Consider the following 18,051-nt stretch of genomic DNA (forward strand, 5'->3'; position numbering starts at 1 on the left):
TTTGTTGTTGATAAGTTCTGTGTTCTTGGGCAAATGACTTTCCTCTAGTGAAGATGACTTTGGAGACAAAAGATTAATTAATTTAGTATCAGTAAGGCCCTATCAACTCCCAAATTCAAAACATTAACATTATTTAGTGAAGAAAATAGAGAAAAAAAATATTCAATGGAAATAATAGAAATATATATAAATTCTTAGTTTTTCTCACTAGAGTACACAGTTAAATTTTTAGATGATGTCCTAGACCAGAGAGTTTCAACCTTGTCTATCTCATGGTCCACGTAAACTAATTACTAAAATTCTGCAGCACACCAAAAAAAAAAAAAATCTGTATTTTGCCAATCTGACAAAAAAAAAGTATAATTTTGATTGGTTTACAAAAAGAAAATAATAATAGTAATAGTAATTACCAACCCTTTTTCTCCAAAGTGACTTTTTAAAAAATCAGGTGCCTGTGTTTTTATATAAAAATCTCTGGTACCAAGAATTAACCAATCAGAAAACCTTATGTGGTATGACCAATAAGATACAGTTCTATTATATGACATGTATATTTATGGTTCAAGACAGCTAAAGTAAGGGAAGGCATTTAGTCTTCACTGTCTGCATTTGTTTCTTAGGGGGAAGAAGTTTGTAGCCATGAAAGTAGTAAAAAGTGCTGAACATTATACTGAAACAGCACTAGATGAAATCCGGCTGCTGAAATCAGTGAGTATTACTAGATCATTTGTGTGAACTGCAAAGCATTAAATAAATAAGTTTTTATGAAGTCTGAATTCTTTAGCATGGCTGATATTTACTATAAAATTCCAATATCTCTTTTTCCCCCAGCAAATAAAGGAAGAATTTATTGTCCATGCAGGAAGAAAGTTAGAGGAAAGGGGGACCTTGGAGACAGGTCAAGGGGTTAGCTCAGGACGAACTGTCACTGCCCACTCCTCCCCTGGTTGCATGTGTGGTGGAGTCCCCTAGAGCTTAGGAGAAAGAGGGGCAAGGAGAACGTGCCTGGGGGAAGGAGAGGGGGAGAGGGGACGAAAAGGCACAGGCTACTCCCAGAACGGAGAGCCCTGCCCAGTATCTTTAAGGAAGTATTTAAGGAAGTAGAGGAAAACAACATTGATGCATTCTGTGCATGTGGTAGGCTAGGCATCCGATGGACTGTGCCCTCATGGGAATTTCTCCTACATACACATCGGGAAGGCTTTCAAATAAAAATGTTAATTGAGCATGCTTTATATGTCAGATAGCACAAAGAATGTTTTTCTTTCCTGCTGTGGTTTAAAGGAAAGTTGTGCTAATAAATATCTAATATTTATTTTATGTTTTAAAATGTTATAAAAAACAAACATTGTATTCATTAATTTCTTTATACCTGAAACTTAAGTACATTTATCAGAAAGTTATTTACAGGTTTATTATAAATTAGAAAGATTCCAGTGGAGTAAAAGAAGCTTCAAGTCAGAGTTAGAAAACCTGGGTTTTAATATCAGCTCTATCCCAATATATCTTCCAACTCATCATTTTTTTTTTAAGTGAGAGGAGGGGAGACAAGACTCCTGCATGCACCCCAATAGGGATCCATTCAGCAAGCCCCAATGGGCAGTCTTGTGCCCATCTAGGGATGTTGCTTGGCAACCAAGCTACTTTTAGTGCCTAAGGCAGAGGCTTCATGGAGCCATCCTCAGCACCTGGGGCCAACTTGCTTGAATCAGTTGAGCCATGGCCGTGGAAGGGGAAATAGGGGGAGGGTGGAGAAGCAGATGGTCACTTCTGTGTGCCCTGACAGCGAATGGGAATCGTACCCCTGGACATCCACACATTGGGCTGATGCTCTACGACTGAGCCAACTGGGCCATCGTTTTATTTATTCTGAGCCTTAGCTTTTTCATTTGTAAGGTGACAGTGTTAAACCAGAAAAGCTATAAGGAAGTACTTTTCAAAGTGCCAGTCTGGATGTGAGGGCGATCTGGCTGTGACATCTGTCACCCCATTGATCGCCAGGGTTGATTCGGCTGATCTGGCTGGCTAGGCGGGTGTCTCCTTCTTCACCACTCCATGTGCGTCCCTCCCGAAGCTGCACGCTCAGTCGAAGAGGATGACCTTCCCCGCTAGAGGAGAGGACCGTTCTTCGGTCAAGGGTATACGAGTAGCTGCGCTCCCCTGCTAGAACCTCCAAACAAGTCTCAAAGTGCCAGTCTGTGAAGAAGTAGCTTGTGCCAAAAAGTATATTCATATACTGCTTCCTTCATTAGAAAGTTTTCCTATGAAAAAAAAAACAACAGCTGAAAAAACTTAAGTGGTTAGTGCTGTGGTTGGTTTGCATCCTGCAGAAGCTCTTTAATTCCTCATGACCTGGTTGCCAACAGTTAACTTGGGAACCATAGTTCGAATGGCTGAATGGTTGATATAGAACAGTAATCTTTGTCGGATGCATGTCCTTGAACTATTTTAAGTTCTTTGCCTATTTGAGCTATTACATTTTTAATGTTTTTCTCATAGATTTGTAGGAGCTCTTCCTTGAGTTTTCTTTTGTTAGGTTTGCTGCAGGTATCCATTTGGTTTTACATCAGTGCTTTCTCTTTTACTAATTACTGTGTCCTCCACTACAGGTTCGCAATTCAGACCCCAACGATCCAAACAGAGAAATGGTTGTTCAACTGCTAGACGACTTTAAAATATCAGGAGTTAATGGAACACGTATCCTTTTAAGAACATATTTGAAAATCATGAATTAATGTTTTCTCCCCAAAAAGGAACCAGATTTGTATAAACAGCATTGCTCTCTTTTCTTCAAGACAAACTATAATCAGATTACTTTCCTCTGTCAAGTAATTTGGCTTGTCTAAATGTCAAGGGGCTGTCACCTGTGTTTTCGTCTAGAGTTTTACGCTTCCAGGTCTTTCGTTAAGTCTTTAATTCATTTGAGTTGATTTGGGGGTATAGTGTAACATAGTAGGCCAGATAGTGGGGCTTTTGTTTTATGTTGTTGTTTGTATTTTTCTGAAGTGAGAAGCGGGGAGGCAGAGAGACAGACTCCCACATGCCTGGACCGGGATCTATCCGGCAAGCCCACTGGGGTCGATGCTCTGCTCATCTGGGGCAGTGGTTGGTAAACTGCGGCTCGCGAGCCACATGCGACTCTTTGGCCCCTTGAGTGTGACTCTTCCACAAAATACCACGTGCGGGCACTACCTCGATAAGGACTGTACCTACCTATATATTTATAGTTTAAGTTTAAAATTTGGCTCTCAAAAGAAATTTCAATCGCTGTGCTGTTGATATCTGGCTCTGTTGACTAATGAGTTTGCCGACCTCTGATCTGGGGCATTGCTCCTATGCAACCAGAGCCATTCTAGCACCTGAGGCAGAGGCCATGGAGCCATCCTCAGTGCCCAGGCCAACTTTGCTCCAATGGAGCCTTGGCTGCGGGAGGGGAAGAGAGAGATAGAGAGAGAGGAGGGGGTAGGGGTGGAGAAGCAGATGGGTGCTTCTGTGTGCCCTGGCCGGAAATCAAACCCGGGACTTCCACACACCAGGCCAATGCTCTACCGCTGAGCCAACCAGCCAGAGCCAATAGTGGGTCCTTTGTACATGGCTGTCCAGGTTTCTCAATGCCATACATTGAAGATACTGCCCTCTCCCCACTGTACAATCTTGGCTCTTCTTTCGTAGATTAATTGACCATATATGTATAGGCTGGATTTGGCCTCTGAGTATGACATGAATTTTTCCAGTCTTGGGAGAACACACACTGTCGGTGCCCCATGGGAATGCTGGGGACTATTCAGTCCTTGCAGGCAGTGTTTGTCTGCCTTGGGTAGTTCCCTCATGTTCCTGCGTTGATTACTACACCGCTAAGTACATGAGGGGCCCTCTGCGGGTTTCCCGCGTTGTTTCTGCAGCTCTCCTCGGGCCTTGTTCTGTGACCTGCACTGCCTTAGTCTCTCAAGACTTTCAACTCCATGTTTAACATCGTCTGTCTGGACTGGAAAGTCTCGGGTTGTAAGACGGGACAGTCGAGGCTTCAGCTCATTTATTTCCCTTCTCTCAGGGATCACTAACTTCATTGCTTCGTGTCCAGGGTCTTAAAATCTGTTGTTCTCTATGTTATCTGCTCTTGTAGTTCTTTCAAGCGAGAGGGTAAATCCAGTTTCCATACCTCCACCTTGGCTGAAGCAGAAGTTCCTAGTTTTTTTTGTTTGTTTTTGATTTTTTTTTTTTATTAAATGTAATGCAGTGACATTGATAAATCAGGGTACATATGTTGAGAGAAAACATCTCCAGATTATTTTGACATTTGATTGTGCTGTATACTCCTCACCCAAAGTCAAATTGTCTTCTGTCACCTTCAATCTGGTTTTCTTTGTGCCCCTCCCCTCCCCCACCCCTCTCCTTCCTCGACCCCTCCCCCACCCCCCGTTGCCATCACATTCTTGTTCATGTCTCTGAGTCTCATTTTTATGTCCCATCTATGTATGGATTCATATAGTTCTTAGTTTTTTCTGATTTACTTATTTCTTTCTTTTTTTTTTTTTTGTATTTTTCTGAAGCTGGAAACGGGGAGAGACAGTCAGACAGACTCCCACATGCGCCCGACCGGGATCCACCCGGCATGCCCACCAGGGGCGACGCTCTGCCCACCAGGGGGCGATGCTCTGCCCCTCCGGGGCGTTGCTCTGCTGCGACCAGAGCCACTCTAGCGCCTGGGGCAGAGGCCAAGGAGCCATCCCCAGCACCCGGGCCATCTTTGCTCCAATGGAGCCTTGGCTGCGAGAGGGGAAGAGAGAGACAGAGAGGAAGGAGGGGGGGGGGTGGAGAAGCAAATGGGCGCTTCTCCTATGTGCCCTGGCCGGGAATGGAACCCGGGTCCCCCGCACGCCAGGCCGATGCTCTACCGCTGAGCCAACCGGCCAGGGCCAGATTTACTTATTTCACTCTGTATAATGTTATCAAGGTCTGTCCATGTTATTGTAAATGCTCCGATGTCATCATTTATTATGGCTGAGTAGTATTCCATAGTATATATGTACCAAAGCTTTTTAATCCACTCGTCCTCTGACGGACACTTGGGCTGTTTCCAGATCTTCGCTATTGTGAACAATGCTGCCATAAACATGGGGGTGTATTTCTCCTTTCGGAGCCGTTCTATGGTGTTCTTGGGGTATATTCCTAAAAGTGGGATAGCTGGGTCAAAAGGCAGTTCGATTTTCAGTTTTTTGAGGAATCTCCATACTGTTTTCCACAGAGGCTGCACCAGTCTGCATACCCACCAGCAGTGCAGGAGGGTTCCCTTTTCTCCACATCCTCGCCAGCACTTATTTTGTGTTGTTTTGTTGATGAGCGCCATTCTGGATGGTGTGAGGTGATATCTCATTGTGGTTTTAATTTGCATTTCTCTAATGATTAGTGATGTTGAGCATTTTTTCATATGCCTATTGGCCATCTGTATGTCCTCTTTGGAGAAGTGTCTATTCGTTTCTTTTTCCCATTTTTTGATTGGATTGTTTGTCTTCCTGGTGTTGAGATTTACAAGTTCTTTATAAATTTTGGTTATTAACCCCTTATCAGACGTATTGTCAAATATGTTCTCCCATTGTGTAGTTTGTCTTTTTATTCTGTTCTTATTGTCTTTAGCTGTGCAAAAGCTTTTTAGTTTGATATAGTCCCATTTGTTTATCCTGTCTTGTATTTCACTTCCCCGTGGAGATAAATCGGCAAATATATTGCTCCAAGAAATGTCGGAGAGCTTACTGCCTATGTTTTCTTCTAAGATGCTTATGGTTTCACGGCCTACATTTAAGTCTTTTATCCATTTTGAGTTTATTTTTGTGAATGGTGTAAGCTGGTGATCTAGTTTCATTTTTTTGCAGGTAGCTGTCCAATTTTCCCAACACCATTTGTTAAAGAGGCTGTCTTTACTCCATTGTATTTCCTTACCTCCTTTGTCAAATATCAGTTGTCCATAGAGCTGTGGGTTTATTTCTGGGTTCTCTGTTCTGTTCCATTGTTCTATATGCCTGTTCCTATGCCAGTACCAGGCTGTTTTGAATACAATGGCCTTGTAGTATAACTTGATATAGGAAGTGTGATACCTCCCACTTTATTCTTCTTTTTTAAGATTGCTGAGGCTATTCGTGTTCTTTTTAGGTTCCATATAAACTTTTGTAATATATGATCTATATCTTTGAAGTATGTCATTGGTATTTTAATTGGTATTGCATTGAATTTATAGATTGCTTTGGGTAATATAGACATTTTAATGATGTTTATTCTTCCTAACCATGAGCACGGTATATGCTTCCACTTGTTTGTATCTTCCTTGATTTCTTTTATCAATGCTTTGTAATTTTCCGAGTATAAGTCTTTATTTTCTTTGGTTAAGTTTACTCCTAAGTACTTTATTTTTTTGGTTGTAATAGTGAAGGGGATTGTTTCCTTAATTTCTCTTTCTGACTGTTCGTTGTTGGTATATAAAAATGCCTCTGATTTCTGAGTATTGATTTTATATCCTGCCACTTTGCTGAATTCATTTATCAGGTCCAGTAGTTTTTTGACTGAGACTTTAGGGTTTTCTATATACAATATCTTATCATCTGCAAATAATGATAGTTTTACTTCTTCTTTTCCAACTTGAATGCCTTTATTTCTTCTTCTTGTCTGATTGCTGTGGCTAGGATTTTCAGGACTATGTTAAATAAGAGTGGTGAAAGGGGGCACCCCTGCCTTGTTCCTGATCTTAAGGGGATTGCTTTTAATTTTTGCCCATTGAGTATGATGTTGGCTGTGGGTTTCTCATAGATGGCTTTTATCATGTTAAGGTATGTTCCCTGTATTCCCACTTTGCTGAGAGTTTTGATCATGAATGGGTGCTGGATTTTATCAAATGCTTTTTCTGCATCTATTGAAATTATATGGTTTTTCTCCTTCTTTTTGTTTATATGATGAATCACATTGATTGATTTACGAATATTGTACCAGCCTTGCCTCCCCAGAATAAATCCCACTTGATCATGGTGTATGATTTTTTTCCATATATTGTTGGATCCGGTTTGCTAATATTTTGTTGAGGATTTTAGCATCTATATTCATCGGAGATATTGGCCTATAATTTTCTTTCTTTGTGTTGTCTTTGCCTGGTTTTGGAATCAGAATTATGCTCGCCTCATAAAAGGAGCTTGGAAGTCTTCCTTCCTCTTGAATTTTTTGAAATAGTTTGAGAAGGATAGGAGTTAGTTCTACTTTGAATATTTGGTAGAATTCAGTTGTGAAGCCATCAGGCCCCACACTTTTCTTTGTTGGGAGTTTTTTATAACTGTTTCGATCTCATTTGGTGTAATCTGTCTGTTTAGGTTTTCTGATTCTTCCAGATTGATTTTTGGAAGATTGTATGTTTCAAGGAATTTGACCATTTCATCTAGGTTGTCTAGTTTTTTGGCATACAGTTCTCCATAGTATTTTCTCACAATATTTTGTATTTCTGTTGTGTCAGTTGTTATTTCTCCACTCTCATTTCTAATTTTATTTATTTGAGTCCTCTCTCTCTTTTTCTTGGTGATTCTAGTTAAAGGTTCATCAATCTTGTTTACCTTTTCAAAGAACCAGCTCCTAGTTTCATTGATCCTCTGTATTGTTTCTTTAGCCTCTATGTCATTTATTTCTGCTCTGATCTTTATTATTTCCTTCCTTCTACTACATTTGGGCTTTACTTGCTGTTCTTTTTCTAGTTCTTTTAGATGCAGGGTTAGGTTGTTTATTTGAGCTTTTTCTAACTTCTTAAAGTGTGCCTGTAGTGCTATGAACTTCTCTCTCAGTACTGCTTTTGCTGTGTCCCATAAATTTTGAGTTGTTGTATGCTCATTGTCATTTGTTTCTAGGAATTTTTTATTTCTTCTTTGATCTCATTCTTAATCCATTCATTATTTAATAACCTGCTATTTAGTTTCCATGTGTTTGAGAATTTTTTAGCTTTTCTGTTGTGGTTCATTTCTAGTTTCATGCTGTTGTAATCGGAGAAAATGCTTGATATGATTTCAATCTTCTTAAATTTGTTGAGACCACTTTTGTGCCCTAACATGTGGTCTATCCTAGAGAATGTACCATGAGCACTTGAAAAGAATGTATATTCTGCTGCTTTAGGGTGAAAGGTTCTGAAGATATCTATTAAATAGAGTTTATCTAGTGTGTCCAATAAGTCTGCTGTTTCTTTGTTAATTTTCTTTCTTGAGGATCTATCTAGTGATCTTAGTGGGGTATTGAAATCCCCTACTATTATAGTATTGCTGTTGATCTTGCCCTTTAAATCCATCAAAGTCTGCTTTATATATTTAGGTGCTCCTATATTAGGTGCATAGATATTTATAATAGTTATATCTTCCTGTTGCATTACTCCCTTTATCATTATGTAGTGGCCTTCTTTACCTCTTACTATATCCTTTGTTTTAAAGTCCAATTTGTCTGATACAAGTATTGCTACCCCAGCTTTTTTTTCATTTCCATTTGCATGAAATGTTTTTTTTCCATCCTTTTACCTTCAATCTATGTGTATCCTTTGTTCTAAGGTGTGTCTCTTGTAGACAGCATATGTACGGGTCCTCTTTTCTTATTCACGCAGCTACCCTATGTCTTTTAATTGGATCATTTAATCCATTTACATTTAAGGTTATTATTGATATGTAGTTGTTTATTGCCATTTTATTCTTTAAAGCTGTATTCCTTTTTTGCTATATTCTTTTCCCACTTTGATCTGTTTACAACAGGCCCCTTAACATTTCCTGCAGCATTGTTTTGGTTGTAATGAATTCCTTGAGTTGTTTTTTGTCTGGGAAGCTATTTATTTCTCCTTTAATTTTAAATGATAGCCTTGCTGGATAAAGTAGTCTTGGTTGTAGGTTCTTGTTCTGCATTTGAATATTTCTTGCCATTCCCTTCTGGCCTCAAGTGTTTCTGTTGAGAAGTCGGATGTCATCCTTATGGGGGCTCCTTTGTAGGTGATAGCTTTTTTTTCTCTTGCAGCTTTTAATATTTTCTCTTTATCGCTTAGCTTTGGTATTTTAATTATGATGCATCTTGGTGTAGGTTTCTTTGGGTTTCTCTTTAATGGAGTCCTCTGTGCTTCTTGAACTGGTGAGAGTTTCTCCTGCATTAATTTAGGGAAGTTTTCAGCTATGATATGATTGAACAAAGTCTCTATCCCTTGTTCTTTTTCTTCTTCTTCAGGAACCCCTATGATGCGGATGTTATTTCTCTTCATGTTGTCACAGAGCTCTCTAAGAGTTTCCTCAGACTTTTTGAGTCTCTTTTCTTTTTTCTTCTCTGCTTTCATGCCTTCATTCCAGTTGTCCTCCAACTCGCTGATTTGATCCTCAGCTCTATCTATCCTGTTTTTAATTCCTTTCATTGTGGTCTTTATTTCTGATATTGTATTTGTCATCTCCGACTGATTCTTTTTTATACTTGCTATTTCTTTATTTAGGTGTTCATAATGACCATCCATTGTTGTTCTAAGATCCCTAAGCATCCTTACAATCATTATTTTGAACTCCGCATCTAGAAGTTTGATTATTTCCATATCACTCAGTTCATCTCCTGAAGGTTTCTCTTGTGGTTTCATTTGGATTGCACTTTTTTGTCTTCTCATTGTCTGTGTTTTGTTTGTAGAGTTGGTTGAGTCTAGGCTTGGTGTTGTCTGCCTTCAGTTTTCAGTTGTGTTATTTCTAGGTCTTCTTGGGTTGGTATCAGCTATTATTTGTAATCCACTTTTGGATTTGGACAGCTTTGAAGTCTTGATTTGTTTGTTTTCTTAACAGGTGATAGTCTTGTTTACTGATCTCAGCAGGGGGCTTCCTTGAAACTGTATCCAGGAATGCTGTGGGTGTAACCTGAGACTCTGAAGGCCTCTTCCACCAACTAATCTCTCTGGGGGCAAGGTGTTTTCTCAGCTTCAGTAGGGGGAGGTGTATCTCAGATCTCCATGGAGACCTGAGTTACTGCCCCTCCTCCCCACTTCTTGTTTTCAGCTGTGTCTTGTTGCGCTGATTGGAGCTGGAGAGATGTCTGGAGATTTCTGATCCGGAAGCAATTCAGTACTGTTTTGTGGGGAAGGATCAGTCCCTCCCCTAGCTATGGCCGCCTCCAGCATGAATGAATCAGCTTTTTTTAGGTCGTCTTCTGCATTCCTTAGCCCCTCACAGTCTGTCCCTCTCTCTTTCCTTTCCACTTGGGAGATAAGCTGGTCTTTTCAACACACCTCGCTCCTTGGTCGCCAGGCAAGTGGCTGTGAGCAGTATTTTCTGCTCTTTTCCCTGGAGTGAGATCCCCTCTGGGCTCTCAGCCTCACCCCCCCCCCTCCGTTCCTGTAAGCAGGGGAGATTCAGGCGCTCCCTACCAGGTTTGTTGTGGCTTCTTCTTTGCTCCTTGGTTTTTGAGAGCTATTCTTATAGTCCAGAGTTGATTTTTCATGCTGATTTTTCCTAAATTGATTTGTATTACAGTTTGGTGGTGATAGCTGGGTGTCTGTGCGTCTGCTTACTCCGCTACCATCTTCAGGTCTCAGAAGTTCCTAGTTTTATGTTTCACTCCAGCCAGAGTTCCAAAGTGGGGATACCATTTTGCACTCTCTAGTGTGAATTTTAATTGCTCCACATTCTCACCTACATGTGTTCATGTTAGTGTTCTTATTTTAGTCATTCTAGGGAGTTTTAATGGTATCTTACTATAATTTTGACTTTGTTTCTCTGAGGTAGTCATGTCCCTTTAATCTTTAATTCCAAAGTTCTCATGACGTTAACTTTTTATTTTTTTAAGAATCCAGACCTGTTGTTTTGTCCCTTAATTTGGATTTGTCTGTTTTCTCATAGTTAAATGGAAGTGAATCATTTTTGTCAAGTATATGACATGGATGATGTTTCATTCTTAGAGGCCACATGTGTGATTTCATGCTTATTGTTGGTGATAAATATGATCAGTAGGTTAAAGCATTGTTTTCCAGCTTTCACTATTTAAAAGTACCTTTTTCTTTTCTTTTGAGAATTGGGAAGGGAGAGAGATGAGAAGCATCAACTCATAGTTGCGACACCTTAGTTGTTCATTGATTGCTTTCTCATACATGCCTTTACCAGTGAGCTCCAGCCAAGCCAGTGATCCCTTGCTCAAGCAGGTGATCTCAGGGTTTCAAACCTTGGACCTCAGCGTCCCAGGTTGGCGCTCTATTCACTGTGCCACTAACAGGCGTTTTTTTCCTTTAATAATTAATAATCAGCCTATGGGGTGATGCTGTGACAATTTTGCGCAACAATCTTATTCAGTTGTTTTAGTATTCATTGATTCTTGCCTGATTTAGTCATTACTATTAGTCATTGTAAAATGGTGGTGTCTCTAATTATGTCATATTTTGTGTATTTATTACTTGACTTTTTCTCTAAAGAAGGTATTTCCCTCCTCTCAATACACACTTATTTTAGTGTCCATGTGGACTCATTCTATTGTGTTTTTAATTTCTGAGTTAATTCATAACTCCACTCTTTACAGTGCTCTTGGCTTTAGCTGACGGCCCCTCTTCAAGCTGGTTGCTCTTGCTTCTTGATGGTTCCCTGTCGACGCAGCACGGGGCTCTAGGGCCACACTGAATTTGGCCATTTCCTCAGGGAGCCCAGTTTTTCTTTAGTGGAGAATCTTATTTAAAACAAAAGTCTGGGCACCAGGCTATTATTACATGGGCATGTTTTGATTTTCCCACTTAGGTAGAAGCTTCTAGAGATGGCAGGTATCAGTATCTTGCTACTAAAACCCTTGCAGGGCTCCATGTACTGTTAGGCTATTTTCTCTCTCTCGCTTTTTTTTTTTTTTTTTTTTTTTTAAGTGAAAGGAGGAGAGATAGACAGGCTCCCACATGCATCCCGACCAGGATCCACCTGGTGACCCCCATCTGGGGCCAGTGCTTGAAGGAACAGAGTTATCCTCAGCACCTGGGGACATCGCTCAAACCAGTCAAGCCACTGACTGCGAGGGGAAGAGAAGCAGATGGTCGCTTCTCCTGTGTGCCCTAACTGGGAATTGAACCCTGGATGTCCGCACAGCGGGCTGATGCTCTACCACTGAGCCCGCAGGCCACTGCTAGGCTTAAAGTGTTCCTGCTGTGTGTCAGTGATGGGGGTGCTCACCCAGGGAGCAGCGGCAGTACTGGAATCAAGACCAGTTTTGTGAACTACAGAGCGTTACAAAGCAAGTCAATTTCCCATGTTATTTAAAATGTTAGTATTTGCCTTTTGAGGGTTAAGTTTTGGTACATTATCTTCTAGGGTTTAAGCAGAATGTTTTTTTCCTTATATAGTTTTACTGATAAACCTACCAGAATTTTCCATTTTTTTGGATTTTTCAGTGAGTAAAGCATTAATTAACTTTGTTTTTGTTTTTTGTTTTCTTTTGGGTCAAGCTGTGTGATTTGTTTATGCCAAAAGAGTACTACAATAACAGTTTGATTGGGGCAGGCCACATTTTGCCTCCCCTTTCCTCCTTAACGAGCTTGCAGACATCTGCATGGTGTTCGAAGTTCTGGGGCATCACCTGTTGAAGTGGATCATCAAGTCCAACTACCAGGGGCTTCCACTGCCTTGTGTCAAAAAAATCATTCAGCAAGTATGGGTCTTAGTATTTTCTCTGTGGTGATGTTTTTAAGTAGTCTTCAAGTGTCAGGAATTTCCTGTTTCCAACAGTTTTATTTTTAAAACTAGGGTTTTTTTAATTGCTAAAATTGTTTTTTCAGCCCCTAGGGTTTACTGTATTTATTCTGTTTTTCCACATTTTATCATGACCACTCCTGCTCCCACCCGCTCACCTTCTGTAATAATCGCTAAGGAGAAGCTGTGGGCAGTTCCTGAATACTGGAAACGCGGAGCCTTGACTCAGTCTGGTTGCAAATATTGATTGTATGTTAATCAAGAATTGCTATGTCAAATCATTACAAACTTTTTATATAATTTATTCATGGGCGTTTTCTAATATTTTGAGTACCTTTCAGTGTTCAGTAAAGAAGTTTCTATCAGAAAAATATTCTCCAAAAGGCAAATAATTTGGGTAATGTGTGTTGGTGGAAAGAGCTTCCAGCTGGGAAGCAAGAAACCTCAATTCCTCATCAACAAAGAAATTTGAATTAAAGATCATCTAAATCTCTTTCATTCCCCACATTTCAACAACTACCCCATCATTTTTACATCTTTATTTTTTTCTTAATGTTATGTTGTGATTTCTTCTCCAGAAAGAACTGTGTTTTGTGTTTGCAAATCTCCTGCTCTGTTCCCGTTCAGGTGTTGCAGGGCCTGGACTATTTACACAGCAAGTGCCGAATCATCCACACTGACATTAAACCGGAGAACATCCTGCTGTCGGTGAACGAACAGTACATCCGCAGGCTGGCCGCAGAAGCAACAGAGTGGCAGCGGTCCGGAGCACCCCCACCTTCCGGGTCTGCAGGTGCGTCCGCGCTGGGGACTCGGCTCTCGTTGGAAGTCAGGGTTCTATTCCTACTCTGTTACCGAGCAGCTAAGTAAAGCACCACTCACTCATTTAACAAGGTAGAGTAAGAGCTTGCGTAAGATGTGGGCCCAGCCCTCCGAAGACTTCTTTCATTCTCTTTTTTCATTGCTTCGGAGGAGGAGACTAGAGACTTCTAGTTATAGATGTGTTGTACAGTTGACCCTTGAACAACTAGGGGGTTAAGCATGTGGTCCCCTGTACATTCAGAACTTGGCTTTGTTAAACCATGGGCAAACACTTTTCCAAAAGAAAAGATTTATTGAGCCACATGCAATCCAGCAAAAGGCCTGGTGCTGGGGCATCCTGGCTAACCACAGCGGCAGGGCTGGGTAGAGGGGCAGGCAGCATGTCCACTGGACTGGGGCTGACGGGGCTCTTTTATGCAGGCAGCTTAGGGAAGAAAGATGCTAAGTTGTTTTGAAAGAATATAGCTGTGGATGAAGGGCAAGTTCGGTGGTAGGTGCATACTCCAGGAGGAAAAAGCGTTTGCTCTCTAAGATTTGTTGTGTGCAACAGTCTAGAACGCCCGTGCATAAGCAGGCTGCAGTAGCACCTCGTGGCCACTGTGAGGCTCCTCTCTCAGACGGCCACCGGAGGTTAATGGGACGTTTTTGCATACATTGAGGAAGGTTACCGGTCTGTGCTCGTTTTGGCCGGCAGTCGTTAACTGATTAATCTCTTATCTCTCTCTCCACCCTCTGGCCTACTGTAATTTAATATAGGACATCTCATCATTTTTTTTTCTTTCTTTTTTATTTTTTGAGAGATAGAGGAGGAAGGGAGAGAGATGAGAAGCATCAACCCGTAGTTGCAGCTCCTTAGTTGTTCATTGACTGCTTCTCGTACATGCTTTGACAGGAGTTGGGGCACTGCAGCCAAGCCTGTGATCTGTTGCTCAAGCTGGCAACCTTGGGATCGTGTCTGTGATCCCATGCTCAAGCTGGCAACCTTGGGGCTTCGAACCTGGGACCTCAGGATCCCAGGTTGACTCTGTTAACTGTGCCACCACCAGTCAGACAGCCAACCACTTTTGGCTCCTTTAGAACTTAACTACTAAGAGCTTACTGTTGGCCAGAAATCTTACCAAGAACATACAGTCAATTAACATTTTGTATGTTATGTGTTATATACTGTATTTTTACAGAAGAGTAAGCCTCTAGAGCAAGGCAGATGTTATTAAGAAAATCATAGGGAAGATAAAATACATTTACAGTATTTATTGAAAAAAATCCTCAAGTAAGTAGACCTGCATAGTTTAAACCTGCATCAACTGCGGATATAAAAGCTGATTGATGTGTTTTAAAATGCTTTCTCTTGTAATTTGATGGCCACTTTTGATGTGTTTACCTCTTACCATGATCATACATGCTCACTTGTGGGTCAGGAATCTGAGCAGGGGCAAGACAATGTGCTCAATAGTAAGAGCTTGAGGGCGAGCCCGGGCGTGAGCAGACCTGGTTTGAATCCTGGCTGCTTCATCCGCTGGGTTGCTTGGGGCGGGTCACTTGACTTCATTTCTTTCTCATGCAGGAGTTATTGAGATTAAATTTCATGTTAAAACAATTGGCAGTATGCCGCATAGTATAATATATTAGGTGCTAAATAAATATTGGCTGCTATTATAATTTTTTGTTCACTTGAAATACAGAGTTTAATTTTAGTAGTTTAATGATATTTGAGGAACTTTCTTGATCTTCAAGGTAAGGTATCAGTTATCCTAGTCTTCCTTTAACAAGGAGAATTCAAGAAGGGGGAAATGGAGTTTTTGATGAGCAATTTCATTGTTTTCAAAATGAAAACATTTTAAAAATTTTACACACCAGTGCAAATACAATTAACACTACTGAAATATACACTTAAAAATGGTTAAGAGGGGAATTTAATGTCTTTTTACCACAATTTTAAAAATTTTAAAGGGAGACTGAAGATTCTACCCCTGTTGAAGCTAAACTGATACCCATGGCATACTATGTAACAGATCACTAGCGCTTGATGCCGCTGTTCTTTAACCTGACCAGGGGCGGGGGTCGTCCTGGATGGGCACGAGGGGCTATTGCTGTCATTCTACGTTAAGCAGTATGTGGAAATGGGATTTTAGCAACAGTAATAGTGGGAACCAGAAATGGGGGTTTGTCTCTGCTATCTGAATTACTTAACCTTATTTTAAGTTTTTCAACTTTTTTTTTTTTTTGGTGACAGGGACAGAGAGAAAGAGAGAGACAAATAGAGACAGGAAGGGAGAGAGACGAGAAGCATCAATTCTTTGTTGCGGCACCTTAGTTGTTCATTGATTGCTTCCTCATTTGTGCCTTGACCACAGGGCTATAGCAGACGGAGTAACCCCTTGCTCAAGCCAAATGAGTCCACGCTTAAGCTGGCATCCTCGGGGTTTCAAACCTGGGTCCTTCACGTCCCAGTCCGAGGCTCTATTCACTGCGCCATTGCCTGGTCAGGCTTGAATTCTTTTTTAAAAAAATATCTTATTGATTTGAGAAAGAAAAGAAATATCAGTTTGTCATTCCACCTATTCAGGTACACATTGGCTGATTCCTGTATGTGCCCTGACCAGGGATCGAACCCACCACCTCAGCAGGCATTCCAGGACAATGCTCTAACCAGCTGAGCTTTACCTGGTCAGGGCTAAGTTTGTCAACTTAAATGCATTATTCTTTTTTTTCTTTTTTAATGTTCCTACCAAAGTTGCTTAAGTAGTTGTCTATATACTATAAACTGTACAAGAAAGGGTTTTCCTCCTGGTGTGGTGTCTTGTATGAGTGTTAGTTTGTGTTGGCCGCTGAGTGCCAGGGTTCTCACTTGGTTCTCTTTCCTTTTCAGTCAGTACTGCGCCCCAGCCTAAACCAGTAAGTATAAGGCGTTTCTATATTTAATTCTGGTCTATGGGCAATGGGCAGGGGTGCTTTAGAATTTGGAAACCAAAGGAAAAATATTCTTGTGCTTCTATAATTTTCTCCAATAAATTCCCATGCATCTTTCAGCAAATTGGTACTGGCAAGGTGTCTATGAATTTGAGTGTGTCTGAGAACACACCAGCCCGGTAAACTACTCAGAGGACCCAGCTTTGTTGTTAATTTTGTTTTTATTTGGTTTGATAAGAGTTGACACATTTTTTTAAGTTAATGAAAAACTTAAGTGCTGTGTTAGGGAAAGTGGAATTTGATTAGGAAGTAATTAAAGTTAACAGTTATCTCCAACGAGGGGTAATGGATTAGCCACCTGAAGGCTTTATCTGTTTGTAATCTCCGCCCAGGCTGACAAAATGTCAAAGAATAAGAAGAAGAAATTGAAGAAGAAGCAGAAGCGCCAGGCAGAATTACTAGAGAAGCGAATGCAGGAAATTGAGGAAATGGAGAAAGAGTCGGGCCCTGGGCAAAAAAGACCAAACAAGCAAGAAGACTCAGAGAGTCCTGTTGAAAGACCCTTGAAAGAGAACCCACCTAATAAAATGACCCAAGAAACACTTGGTATAAATAGAGCATCACAAAAATTACTTTATAGCAAACTTGAATATTATTGTTCTGTGTAGTGGTGTCATGCATACAGCACATCTCTGGGGGTGTCCTTACACAGTAAGAATGCAAACTTTGTCATAATTGTCAGGCAGGTAATATTCAAATGTGATTTCTAACTTTTCTCAGGAAATGCAACACAGACTTTATTTGCCAGTTGGGTAAGGACAAGAGGATCTTTGTCCTTCCATAAATAGGTTTTAGATGTGCAGTTGTGTTTTTATGTAGCTGTAAGTTTTAGACACTGTTTTAATCTTGTGGAGAAATTTTCCTATTCTTTTTCTTCTGTGTGTACACATACATCCTTTTTGTCTGTTTGCTCCTTAGAAGAGTCAAGTACCGTTGACCAGGATCAGACACTTGTGGAACGTGGTATAGAGGGTGGTGCAGCAGAAATTAATTGCAATGGAGTAATTGAAATCGTTAATTATACTGAGAACAGTAATAAAGAAACATTGAGGCTTAAAGAGGATCAACATAATGCTAATGACTGTGATGTCCAAAATTTGAAGCAGGAAACTGGTTTTCTAAGCTCCCAAAATGGGGACAGCAGCACATCACAAGAAACAGACTCTTGTACACCTGTAACCTCTGAGGTGTCAGATACCATGGTGTGCCAGTCTTCGTCCAATGTAGACCAGTCCTTCCATGAGCAGGACATCAGTCAACTTCAGGAAAGCATTCGGGCAGAGATCCCCTGTGAAGATGAACAAGACCAAGAACGTAATGGACCACTGGACAGCAAAGGTACCTGGGTAGTTATCTCCTCACACCCGTTCCCTGCACAGTGTAGCGTGTTCGTGGATTTCCATACGCAAAGTCCCATGGTTCTGTATAGCAAGCTTCACAGCAGGTGTCCGAGTGACCTTCAGTGTGTAAATCTGTAGGTAACTGAGTTTTATTGGTCTTCTAATGGGTGCATAGCATTTCAGTTGCTGCTCTGAAGGCAAAGGGCTGCCACGGAGACCCGGGTGTTGCTGTGCTCCTTTGTCTT

At 40.9% G+C, this 18,051-nt stretch overlaps 1 protein-coding gene across 1 annotated transcript in view; it reads left to right on the plus strand.

Annotated features, from left to right (window-relative positions):
* SRPK1 (SRSF protein kinase 1) overlaps positions 1 to 18,051 on the plus strand; it is a 50,637-nt gene that overhangs the window by 18,499 nt on the left and 14,087 nt on the right. Inside the window, 7 exon segments of the mRNA XM_066359547.1 lie at positions 621 to 708; positions 2,610 to 2,697; positions 12,527 to 12,633; positions 13,302 to 13,467; positions 16,366 to 16,391; positions 16,799 to 17,012; positions 17,385 to 17,804. Of these exon segments, the coding sequence (XP_066215644.1) occupies positions 621 to 708; positions 2,610 to 2,697; positions 12,527 to 12,633; positions 13,302 to 13,467; positions 16,366 to 16,391; positions 16,799 to 17,012; positions 17,385 to 17,804 (1,109 nt within the window).

The sequence above is a fragment of the Saccopteryx leptura genome, chromosome 1 (assembly GCF_036850995.1).
Source record: "Saccopteryx leptura isolate mSacLep1 chromosome 1, mSacLep1_pri_phased_curated, whole genome shotgun sequence".
Lineage (NCBI taxonomy): Eukaryota > Metazoa > Chordata > Mammalia > Chiroptera > Emballonuridae > Saccopteryx > Saccopteryx leptura.